The sequence below is a fragment of the Struthio camelus genome, chromosome 1 (assembly GCF_040807025.1).
Source record: "Struthio camelus isolate bStrCam1 chromosome 1, bStrCam1.hap1, whole genome shotgun sequence".
Taxonomy (NCBI): Eukaryota; Metazoa; Chordata; class Aves; order Struthioniformes; family Struthionidae; genus Struthio; species Struthio camelus.
In genome coordinates this window covers 90,052,658-90,065,181 of record NC_090942.1, presented here as the reverse complement: position 1 = coordinate 90,065,181, position 12,524 = coordinate 90,052,658, and the positions used below count along the sequence as shown (strand labels likewise).

General features: G+C 43.8%; 1 protein-coding gene across 4 annotated transcripts in view; it reads right to left on the bottom strand.

Annotated features, from left to right (window-relative positions):
• LOC104150759 (antigen WC1.1-like) overlaps positions 1-12,524 on the bottom strand; it is a 40,797-nt gene that overhangs the window by 8,970 nt on the left and 19,303 nt on the right. For all 4 annotated transcript variants that reach the window (XR_011143347.1, XM_068956407.1, XM_068956418.1 and 1 more), the window contains 9 exons: positions 11,597-11,911; positions 6,188-6,502; positions 5,401-5,463; positions 4,995-5,309; positions 4,777-4,812; positions 4,326-4,463; positions 3,556-3,651; positions 2,752-2,835; positions 818-982 (listed from right to left, as the gene is read on the bottom strand). Coding sequence is in view for 3 of the 4 variants with exons in the window: in XM_068956407.1 (XP_068812508.1) it covers positions 818-982; positions 2,752-2,835; positions 3,556-3,651; positions 4,326-4,463; positions 4,777-4,812; positions 4,995-5,309; positions 5,401-5,463; positions 6,188-6,502; positions 11,597-11,911 (1,527 nt within the window). In the remaining variant the exon portion in view is untranslated. The remainder of the gene's footprint in view (positions 1-817; positions 983-2,751; positions 2,836-3,555; positions 3,652-4,325; positions 4,464-4,776; positions 4,813-4,994; positions 5,310-5,400; positions 5,464-6,187; positions 6,503-11,596; positions 11,912-12,524) is intronic.

The window sequence follows — 12,524 nt, the reverse complement described above, 5'->3', positions numbered from 1 at the left end:
TGTTCCAAGGTTATACTAAGACTTTTCTTTCTCTGTGCACTACCTTTTTTTTTTTTTTTTTTTTTTTTTTTTTAAATGTTGACTGGGCCTGATGAAATTCAATGTTAGGATAAAAGCCTAGTTGAATCCCTCTTCCATGCACTATCTACTATCTTTAAGAATGCACAGAAAAAAAGGTGGAGCTCTGAAAGAGTGGGAAAGTGTGGACAATATATGCTTATTTTTAGGAAGGTAGGGAAGGGGAAGAAATGTGTTTAGAAATTACAGAACATTCAACTTCAGTGTCAGAAGAATATGAAAACAAATAAACTACATGTAAGGAGACAGAAGAAAAATAGAGATAGATAACAGCTATCATGGATTTATCAAAAATAAGTTATACAGGATAAATCTAGTTTACACTGTTGAGGTCTTAGTACTGTACCATACAGAAGTACTCAAAAATTTTTTACCACACTTTTTGAAAGATATGGGCCTTCTGAAAGAGTCCAGGTGGAGACATTCAGAACCATCAGAGTTCTAGCCAAGAAGACCTTTGTAGAAAATAGACTAGTTTAGATTGTTTTAGCCTAGGGAAACAAGATGTAAAGCAAAACTGAGGGAAGATATGTTAACAGTCTTCAAGGAATTAAAAGGCTGTTACAGGAACAGGGAAAAGACTTCCAAAAGACTGGAACAGGGTAGATAGGTAGTGTTCCACCTTACAGTGGTTAGATTAAGAACTAGGTGATCCCTTGAGGTACCCTTCAGCCTCATTTTTCCTGAGTTCATTACAATAGCTATAGCTTATGAAAACTAGCAGCACTTTCATCCTCACCTGGATGACATTCAGTCTCTGAATCCCGGCTTCCTTCACTTTCTTCAGGGACCACAATGATTTCCTGTTCATTCTGCTCGGAAAGAGGATCCTCTGTTGGTCCAGGAGCTTCTGTCACATCATCATAATTATCTTCCAGGGTATTTCCAGGCAGCGAAGGGCCCTCTGGAACAGTGCAGGCATTAATTTTAATGGGAAGAGATATCTTCCAGTAAAGAGAGCAGTAATTGATGATCCAGAGATAAATACTGATAATACTGACATGATCAGAATGATAAGAAACCAAGAATCCTCCTGCTGACTCTAAGGTATTCCAAACAACAATGATATATCCCCAATAATTGCTCTATGTTGCTATAGCAAGTAGAAAGCATAAACCAAGCTTGGAGGATGGACAGGAGGGGGAGGAGGAAGATATGGAAAGAGGCAGTTGATGATAGGGTTTTTTTTTCAGAGTAAGTTTCCCCATTGCGCTTCATTATTGCACAATGACACGTGACTCATTTATCTCTGTGCAGCACCTGCTTCCTAGTCTTTTCATTACTTTAACCATCTTCTGCTAAATAACACTGAAATAGTCTAAGTAGCTACCCTGGCCTGTTATCTATGGACATAAGGTCACAAGCTTTGGCTCAGCCTTTGAAGAAAAATATCTGCAGTTCTTTTTCCCTTCTCTTTCTTTTTCCACTGTGTCTAGAAGGGAGAATCCATGAAACCAACCACAAGTGTTAATGAAGGAACACTGCCACAAAGCAGTGATCATGGAGACAAAGACCAGGAAGTGCTGAATAGAGCCAGATACAAGTTTACCCTGAAGTCACCTGAGTGGCCAGGGCTGGAGGAAACTGGGAATGTTCCCAACAATAGAAAAGAAAACTGCTTTTGTTCAGATTTGGAAATCTGAGGGTAGCAGAGGAGAAAAAATTATGAAAAAAAATCAGAAGAGTTTGCTTGGCATAATTCAAAACACTTCATTCTTAAAAGTGTTCTGGGAGATAGATAAATTCTAGCTGCCAAGTTCTGTGAGTAGCCAGCTCCCTGACTCCTCAGAGGGTGCATGCTCTGTGGTCCATATTTACCTGGCAGTCATCTCTCAGAGAATCTTAGTTTTCACTCTTTTATGGTATATATACATAAGCACACACACATAAAATTAAAAGTTATTCAAAGAGCTCTTATTTCACTTGGTGCCCAGTACTCAATATTCAATATGAAAAATAAAATTATTTGGAATAAGCAAGTAAAAAAGTTCTAAGTTTAATTTTAAATATTAAAAAATAAAATAAAAAGAAATCTTAATAAAATAAAAATAGTGGAAAATAAAATTGAAGACAACACAGCAGAGTCAAGGATATGGGCAAAAACTGCTTGTGCCTTTGGCGATTGGGTTCATTGAGAGCAGGCAATAACTTAGTAAACTTTTTGTTCACCTCTAGGAAAACTTCAATTCTCCAAACTCTCACTTTCCCCCAGCTTTTTCAAATGAAAGTAAACCTCTGGCAAACTGCATTTTCCATCAGATCACTCAGGTGAAAATTCCCTAATCAACTCCAATGATATGCCAATATTCTTATTCTGAGCATGTTTTTCCTGACTTTTGATTTTCTCCATGTATCTCACAAAGGGAGCAACAGTTTACACCCTTCTGGGAGAAACAGTTGTCAAATTGTTGAGTTTTTGTGGCTGGATCCTGAGAAGAGCGCAATACTACCAGCAAACATTTATTTTCAACTTCTCCTTTAGGAAAGACTAGCACTTGTATGACACTGAACACAAGCCTTAAACAGAAGTTTTCAGCATCCCTCTACCTTACGTCACTAGTGGACATAAAATACAGTGGAAGAATTTTAATGACTAATAGTGCTTTGAAAATTAAAAGCCACCCTGATACTTGGATCTCTTTCTTTGTAGGACACGCCCCCATCTTCCATTACCTTGTGTTATTCCAGGACTGTTTTCTTCATCGCTGTCCTCAGTGTACAAATGTGCCTTTGTTGGCAAACCCTCTGGATAGGAATCTAGGCAGATGAAGAAGTGTGATATCAGAGTAAACCCTCCTGAGCTGATAAGACTGCATCGTGAGAGAAAGAGTAGGCAAAAGTAACACTATCCAAGGCAAAAAAATAGGAGGTTGAGTGTGACTGATTTAATGGATTGTATACATCTAGATTACTAGTCTATAATGTAGCTGCTTATCAAAGCACCTGTGGCAATGTGTGAGGGACACATAGGAGGTATCAAAATATTCAGGTTCTAGCTTGAAAGAGAAGTAGATGCTTGGGCAGTCAGTATTACTGCTACTAAGGCAGTAGTACTGGAATATCCAGGAATGCTTCGGAGGCTGCGTAACACAACTAATGGATCATGGGAGAGGCAAGCCTTGAAGGAGTTAACAGGCGTAGGCCTAAAGAGACTTGTGCCTGCTGGGAGAGGGATAGAGATTACTCCTTTATTTATTCCCATCTTAAATAACTGCTTAGCCTGAAACCCAGTAAAAGCAATTTGTCTAGACCCATATTGATCCACACTCTATGGCTGTACTGTGGGCAGCATAAAATGAATTGTCCCCAGGAGTGAAATTTGCAGAGTCCAGTGGGCAGGAAACTTCTCTCCTCAAATCTGGGAACTGTTCAGTTACGTTGTAGGCCTGGAATCTGCAAAGTTTCAGAGTGGGATCTGGGGCACCAGAAAGAAATAGCCTGAGTTATTTTCCCCTGACAAGAACAAGATGCACAGACCTGAGAGGCCAGTCACCTGCTGCTTCTCCCTCATCAGGCTGTAATCAATCTCTTCATAGACGGCCTCAGCGAAGGGGTCATAGGATTGTCTGGAGCCTAGAAGTAAAAGGCAGTTATCATTCTCACACAGTCTCTGCTCATACTCAGACTGAGATGACAAAAAGGAGTGACCCAAAGGTGTCTACATGGCCTGGTCACAACCTAGAAAGTCACAGAGAGGTACTGACTGAGAACAGACTTGGAGAAAAACACCCTGACAAGGAGACAGTAGGTATTGGGTGGGGGAACAGGTTGGTTTACAAATCACTTGAATATATTAAATCAATGCAGCAACTAGAAACTTAAAAATTGTGTTAGCTGTGCATATTCCAGTTGCTGCACTGATTTAATACCCTAAAATTAAAAGCCACCTGCTAGTCAGGTGGCTGCACTCCCTGGTGTTTCTGCTTCCCACTTTCTTACTCCAACACTGTTTCTCCACACTGATGTCCTTTTCCACTCTTATGCCAAACCTCCTGTCTCCTCCTTTCAGTTTCTCTCCTCACAGGTGCCAGTGCTGCAGGATGTGCACTGAGCAAGGCAGGGCTGAAGTCTCCCAGTGCTCCTTCTGGCTACTGCCTGCTCCCAATTGCACCATTGCGTTCTTCCCTTACTAGAAGGTGATGAAAGCCTCAGCATGACCACAGCTGTTACTCTCCTCAGTCTCCCTTCAGCTTCACCACCTGTTCAAACACCCACCTCAAATCCAGCCACTTCAAGGAGGAACGCACCTCTCTGCTGTGCTCTGGCACTTTGGAACTGTCCACCAAGAATGGCAAGGACCAGGCAGAGAAGGGCCCCCAGGATAATGCAGAGGATGATGGGTGTCGTGATTCTCCCACTCTCTGCTGCAGGGCGACGAGGAGGATCTGAATGGAAATAAACAAGCAAAATGTGGAGAATCAGGTGTCCCAAAGGGCTGCTCCTCTGTAGCCTCCTGCTGTGCCTCTTCTAGAAGGGTGATGAGGGTATCAGAGGCAGGTCACCTGCTGCCCATTATAACTTAAAGAAGCTAGAATCCAACAGCTGAGGGTAATGCCACTCAGCCCTCCTTTACAAATGCTGTGGGAGATACTTTCTTGTGAGTTGGAGTGTACTGCTGACTTGCTAGCTATGCACTATCAGGGATGTTAAAACCTCATTTGATAAGGGGAAAGAATAGAGGAAGAGGGAATTTTTCACCTGCTCTAGTAGGTGATGCTGTTGTTTCTGTCACACCTGCAAAAGAAAGGACAATCTAGATTAAGGAAGAGGTAACTGTGGGAAAAAGGGAGAACACCTTCATATCATCTGTGAGATACCTTCAGTTAGGATTGTGGTGGGATGTACAGCTGACAAAATGTTCCTCTGTCCACCTCCTCCCCAGATCTATGTAATGAACCAAAAGACCAGTCACTAACCCGAACAATCCACAGCAGCATCTTCTTTATGATTACAGTTCTTGTCAGATAAGAGCTGGGCAGGACAGTCCCAAAGAGACAGCTCTGTTCCTTTACAATGCACCTTTTCCAACCAGATTGGACCAGTGCCTTCCCCAAAAGTAGCTTCACTCAGAGCAGACACAGCAGATCCACAACCCAGCTGTCTGCATACAACATTAGCATCTGACATGTCCCAGGAATCATCACAGACTGTTCCCCAGGAACCCTGGTGCCAAATCTCCACTCTGCCTGAGCATCCATCCTCTCCTCCTGTGACACGTAACTTCTCCTTGTCTGCAAAACAAAAAAACCCAACTTTCTATATCACTTGAACAGCAGGAAGGTCCAGAGGGACCAAGGAGGAAAAATAAAAAAATAGTGGTACCTGTACAAGTTGTAGAGTTTGGACACTCAATAAATGCACCTGGAGTCACTGCCCTTTTTCTTCCTACAGAAATTAAATACTGAAGTAAATGGCTTGATTATTTTTTGGAAAGAATAACAGAGTAGAAATTGCCTAAATATTAATAACCAAGTTCATTTTTCTTGTAATATATATATACGGCCTATTTAGTACTTGGTGGATCAATGTTTGGCTGTTGCTGTGAATTAAATAATCTTCCTGAAGTTCCCTGATGGCTGTACTTGCTTTCTTCTTGAGTGAAGTAAATGCAGTCATTTTCAAGAGATTTGAATGTCATCTTAAACTCATTTCTATTACAGTGGGAACCCACAGATAAGAAATACTGTCATAAGAGCAGGCACCAAAAATGGACCTTTAGAGCTGAACTGATTCATACACTTGCATGTGGTTATGTGCTTGCACATGTGTGTACATATACATATGTACCCATTTGCCTACACAGATGTACACAAACATAAATGCACCTGAACTTCTTGAAGTTAGTCACAGACTAACTGCATATCAGATTTTTACTATAGAAATGGAATTTCCATGGGATAAATGCACTGGGCAACACTCATTTCATTTATAATTCACTCATTTACATCAAGGATATTGACAAAGAAAAATGGCTATGCCATTTCTGTGAAAATAAAAATAATCTATACTGGAAAACAAATAAACATGAGGTAAGTACTACAGGCATCTATATATACATGTACATGCTTATGTGTATGTTTTGGAGGAGGGAAGGTGCATTTGTAATTACCAGTGCAAGAAATATGGGTCTCTTCTGCTCGATTATCACATGACTGAGGATCCCAGGGGTCTGACTGACATTGCCAGAGAGAGCTATGTTGCTCAGTGCACTCAATGTGGTCCAGCCATGTGGGCCCAGAACCTCTGCCATATTTGAAGTCTCTTGCGATTTCTCCACCATCTCCACAGTTCAGGTGTCTGCATACTGTTACTGCAGTGAGTTGAGACATCCGATTGGAGCAAATGCTCCCCCATGTCCCATTGTAGAAAACTTCTAGCCGCCCAGCACAGTCATTGCCATTCACTAGCCTCAGAGCCAGGAATTCTAGAAGTGAAGACACAAAAATGGAATGTAAAGTGTCTGTTTCTGCTAGGAACTTGGTTGTGATGAGTGAAATCCAGAACCTGCTAACAGTCCTGTCCATCACTTTGAATGAGAAAGTGCCAGAGGAAATCACCCAAAAAATAACCAGCTCATAAAACCACAAATCATACAGTGATACCCTCTGGATAGCCAGCATTCACCAGCAGCAACATAGACTTACAACAGTGATGACCACCCCCACAGCTGTGAGCATATTCCTTAAATATGTTTGAGCAGAGGAGCCATCTGGTCCTCTGACTGGTTGAAGTTTTGGCACACAATGGGGTGTTTACCCCATTTCAGAACTGACTGGAATAGGCTGTGACCGGCATATGGCAGTTGATGACTTCCTCCCACACAGGTCATCCCTGCAGCCTACTGCTGCCAAAAGCCTGCCATTTATGCCTAATACATTCCACCCCTCGACCCTGTGAAACACATATTTAAGAACTGTTTGAACATACATCCAATATACATTCTTAACATCATCACAGTCCTAATATACATGCATTATAAGCTCTACCCTTAGTCCCAGGCAATAGGTATTGACATTTTAACAATGTGTACGTATACTCAGTAGAATTTCCCCTCTTGCTCCAGGAACCAGATTACAGGGGTTAACATCAGGCCAATCTCAACAAAAGAGATTTTGTTGAATCTCAACAAAAATTCAGACCTTATGCCTGCAAACACATAACCAAGAACATAGTTTATGAAGTGAATTAAGGTTATTCTATTCTCTTTATCATATATAATGGTACACATTTCATTGTCCTGTTTCCAAAGGCCAACGAGTAAGTAAACTCCAGTCTTTGAACAATAAGGAGTCCTTCCTTAAGGATGTGGACTACTGCAGGCTTCCCATTCCAGGTGTCCCCAGGGCTGGCTGGTACTTTATCACACAGCTGAACTCAGGTTATAAGGTTTTCTTCAGAGTGACTATGACAGGTTCCCAGCTCTGTGCAAACTAGCAACACAGCTTCCTGGTGGTGGGGTTCCCACCTGAATCCTTAGGGTTGTCTAGGAGAATGAGAGATTCCCTTTCATAGAATGGTGGAGGTTGGAAGGGACCTCTGGAGATTGTCTAGTCCAATCCCCCTGCTCAAGCAGGGTCACCTAGAGCATGTCACCCAGGATTATGTCCAGATGGCTTTTGAATATCTCCAGAGAAGGAGACTCCACAACCTCTCTGGGCAACCTGTGCCAGTGCTCAGTCACCCTCACAGTCAAGAAGTTTTTCCACGTGTTCAGTTTGTGCCCGTTGCCTCTTGTTCTGCCACTGGGCACCACTGAGAAGAGTCTGGCCCCATCCTCTTTGATACCTTCCCTTCAGATACTTATTCACATTGATGAGATCCTCCCTGAGTCTTCTTTTCTCCATGCTAAACAGTCCCAGCTCTCTCAGCCTTTCTTCATATGGGAGATACTCCAGTCCCCCAATCACCTTAGTAGCCCTTCACCAGACGTGTTCCAGGAGCTCCATGTCTCTCTTGTACTGGGGAGCCTGGAACTGGACACAGTACTCCAGATGCAGCCTTCCCAGGGCTGAGTAGAGGAGGAGGATCACCTCCCTTGACTTGCTGGCAATGCTCTTTCATTAGAAAGAGCATTGGCAAACTCTTTCACCCCAGGATACCCTTGGCCTTCTTGACCACCAGGAAACATTGCTAGCTCATGGTCAACTTGTGCAATGGAACTCCCAGGTTCTTTTCTGCAGAGTGGCTTTCCAGGAGGTCAGCCCGTGCCCTGTACTGGTGCATAGGGTTATTCCTCCCTAGGTGTAGGACCTGCACTTCCCCTTTCTGAACTTCAGGAGGTTCCTCTCTGTCCATCTCTCCAGCCTGTTGATATCCCTCTGAATGGCAACACAGCCCTGTGGTGTATCAGCAACTCCTCCCAGTTTTATATCCTCAGCAAGTTTGCACTTGCTGCACTCTGTCCCTTCATCCAGGTCACTGATGAATAAATTGAACAGGATTGAACCCTGGGGTACTTGGCTAGTTACTGGCCTCCAGTTAGACCCTGTGCTGCTGATCACAACCCTTTGAGTTTGGCCATTCAGCCAGTTTTCAATCCACCTCCGTGTTTGCTCATCTAGCCCGTACTTCCTGAGTTTGCCTATGAGGATGTTCTGGGAGACAGTGTCTAAAGCCTTGCTGAAGTCAAGGTAGAGAACATACACTGTTTTCCTCTCATCTACCCATCCAGTCACTCCATCATAGAAGGCTATCAGGTTGTTAGTGTTGCTGGAGGGTAGTGGGCCTGAATAATCTATCTGCCGGGTTTCTCCAAATATCCGTTTCTGCCATTGTGCATACTGTTTCATCATTCATACTTTCTGAGCGTGTTGTCCTATTTCACAGATCTCACACTACCTAATTGCTTGCCTTAAGGCTTTCTGAGACAAGCCTAAGCAGCATTATCTGCCCCAGGAGTCAGTCCAGCCCTTACCAGTATGCCCAGCAGTTTCATGGGCCCACCTGGCTGAAGATAGTTCTCCTTTATGCTCCCATCCCAAACCTATGCTGGCAAGTCAGACCAGCTGGTCAACATCATCACTTTGTTTCTCTTCTTCAGTTGCCTTTGAATTTGGCATACGTGCATTAACATGAGGTATGAAAGTAGGGGGTTTTTTTGAGTAGCTGTTATAGTATTTTCCATTCTCCTGCTGCCCAAATTGGTTTTCCTCACTGCTGCCAGTTATCATGATTCCCTTCTTTGAGCCATTTCCATACCACATCAGCCAACATCCAGAATGCACATATTTAACTGAGCTCTCTCCTCTCCCCTGTGCTCTCAAATCCTTAGCTTGCAGTGCTAGATTTCTTTTTCTTTCATCTGTAAGTTTCAGTGTGTAGGAAGGGAGCGTGAAGAATTCCAGTTCTTTTGTCATATTTTTTCTGAGGTTAAGCGTACTACAGGATCCTTGGCCATGCTACTAAATGTTGTGCTGTTCTTCTGGCATGCTCCCTGTAGTATGGTAATATAGGTCACTCCCTGATCAACAGGATATCCCAGCAGATTAACAGGTAATACCAGAGGAGTGTTAATAATTGTGCCTTGCAGTCTGAGTTTTAGTCCTTGGCAGATGTGGTCACCCATCAGTGTGGCAGTGTTTACAAGTGGCCTAGGTCCCAAACTCCCCAGAGCTCTGCTCTCTTGAGCTATTAGCTTAGTGGTTTCCCAGCACTGCCATAGCCACTGCAAGGGCATCTCCCTGGAGTGCTGGCTGTCAATTGTCCTGTATTTCTTTAATTTTACTCAGAGTAAAGGACTGTCGCATGGTCACACTCATAGGAGCAGCACTCCCACTGCTGTAGGTCTGCTTAATCACTGTGACTGGGGCTGCCTGAAAAGGCTCCATTTTTAATTCATCACCAGAGTCCTCAGTTTCCCCACACAAGGTGCTGGGGTCCCCCTCTGGGTCACTCATTCTCCCTCGCTGTTCCTGCAGCAGCCTGCAGCTTGCAATTTGGCAATTTCAATGCTACTAGCTGGTAACTTCTGACCAGGACCCTCCCTTTTGCACTGAGTACTTGTTAATGCCATTTTTAACAGATCGTTACTCTGACAAGGACCACCCGCCCAACTCAGCTCTGCTAGGCAGTCAGGAACCCTCTGGAAGCCTGCTGGGAATACACAGTATGCCCTAGTAGCCCACATGGCAGAGCAACACATTGTTCTCCCCAGGTTTCACAGGCGCCTGGACTGATATTCTTGGCTCCTGCACGTGGAGATGGTCCAGGCTCCAGCCCACCGAAGCTTCAAGGAGGACATGTCCCAGTTCTTCCCAATGAGCTTCCCATCTGACAAGAGCTTTCTTGGGTCTCATTGGACTCTCCATTTCCCATCTGTTTACCTATTGTTCAAACCTACCCCTCCATATACAACTGCTGCACCGCTCTTACACACCACTGCACCACAACACACCAATACAAATTCTTAACACCAGAATCAAGGCTCCTTCCAGAGTTGCTACAGTCTCTACAATTATTCCAGTTCTAAGGCATGCCAGGTTTGGCTGTTGTCCACATTCTCCACCAGTTAGGCAAAACAGTCTCAGCTTGGGGAATTTTGCTTAATTTATTGCAAATTGATACAATGTTTTGATTACTGATGTGGGTACTGAGAAAATAACGGAAACATCTTTCATACCCCTTCCTAGTCTCAAACTCCTTTGCTTTGGTGTGGGTTCCACTCAGTCCATCCCAATTCCTTCAGTGAGGCAAAGGACAATGCAGGAAGTTAGGGTCAGACATGGAATGGTTTCTTTCTGCTGCTCCTTGCTTCTAACTCATTTTCCTCTGGTCCAGCATGGGTCCTCCACAGGCTGCAGTCTCTTCTGGGGTGTACCTGCTCCAGTGTGGGTCCTCCGTGAGCAACAGGTCTGCTCCAGCATGGTTCCTCCACAGGCTGAAGTCCTTTTGGGTGTGTTCCTGCTTTGGCATGGGTTGCCTGTGGGCTGCAGTCCCTTTGGGGGGTGTACCTACTCCAGCATGCGTCCTCTGCAGGCCACAGTCCCCTCTGAGGCCTGTCTCTTCTGATGGAGTGCCTCCTTCCAGGAATGCTCCTCCAGCCGGGTTGTGAACAATGTCCCCTTCCACACCTCCTCCGTTCCTCCTTCCCCTCACAGCTGCTGCTCTTTCTTAAATTTGTTTGAGCAGAGGCACCATGTGTTGAAGTTTTGACACAATGGGATGTTTATCCCATTTCAGAGCTGGCTGAATGGGCTGTGACTGGCACATGGCAGTTTTTGACCTCTTCCTACACAGGTCTCACCAGCAGCCCCTTGCTACAGAAACCCTGCAATTTATGTCCACTACACCCACAGATACTCTTTTCTTTCTTTCTTTTTTTTTTTTTTGTTAATGCAAAAACAAGACTTCAGCATCCCTTTCATGTCTTCGTGGGAACCAAGGGGACAGGCTGACTCACCATGCTTGCAATCAAGAGAGAGTCAGAGGCTGTCAAAGCAAATCGCTACCATTCTCAGCTTCCCCTTCGTGTCTCTTCCCTTTAATCCCCCATGTTCACAAAGGCATTCCCTGAACACACCTGAGCAGAGGACTCCAGCGTCCTCTTTGTGTCGGCAGTTGTGCTGGCCCCATCCTCTGGAGGGACATGCCCAGAGATCAGATTCAGCCCCAGTGCAGTTCACGTCATCCAGCCAGATTTGTCCTGAGCCTTCCCCATAATGAGCAGAGGCAAAAGCGTTGATGGCATGTCCACATCCCAGCTGTTTGCAAACAACGTTGGCATCTGATAGATCCCAGTTATCATCACAGACGGTTCCCCAGATGCCATCATTATAAAGCTCCACTCTCCCAGCGCAGTGCTTTGTCCCATTCACCAGCCTGATCAGCCTGCTACCTGCAGATAGAAACCACATCCGTCAGCATGCGATATAATGATAATGCACAGGTCAGTGTAATGGCTATATACTTGAAGCGCTTTTAAGGCATCATGTTCTTGTTATATTCCAGTTCTTTTCTTATGATTTCCTGGGCAGAACTCCTGTGATGCTAAGACCACATAAAGGGAAAGGCCTGCTTCTGCATCTGGGAAATATTTGAACAATTCCTGTGAGATTTCGCAAACAGGTAGGAGTGTCCAGTCATGCCAAGCATACATAGACATCATCTTATCTTGGAAAGCCTGAGAAGCTGTTTTCTAACTAAACTCTTTTATTGCAGCAACAGCTTCTATTACAGATGAAGCTGCAAAATAAAAGTTTTAAATTTACAACAGTTTCAATTTACTTTATATATATGTTTAGAAAGACTGCATAAACTCTATAGATATAGAAATATCACATAACAAAATCTAGTTAATTTTTGAGTGACAGTAAGAATGTGTGGCAATCATAGCCAAATTACTGTTCTATAGACTTCAATATTCTATTATTTCTCTCTGATTTTATAAGCTAAATTCTTTAAGACATTCAGATGAAAAAAGCTCTATGCAAATTACAGTTCTTCCCTTA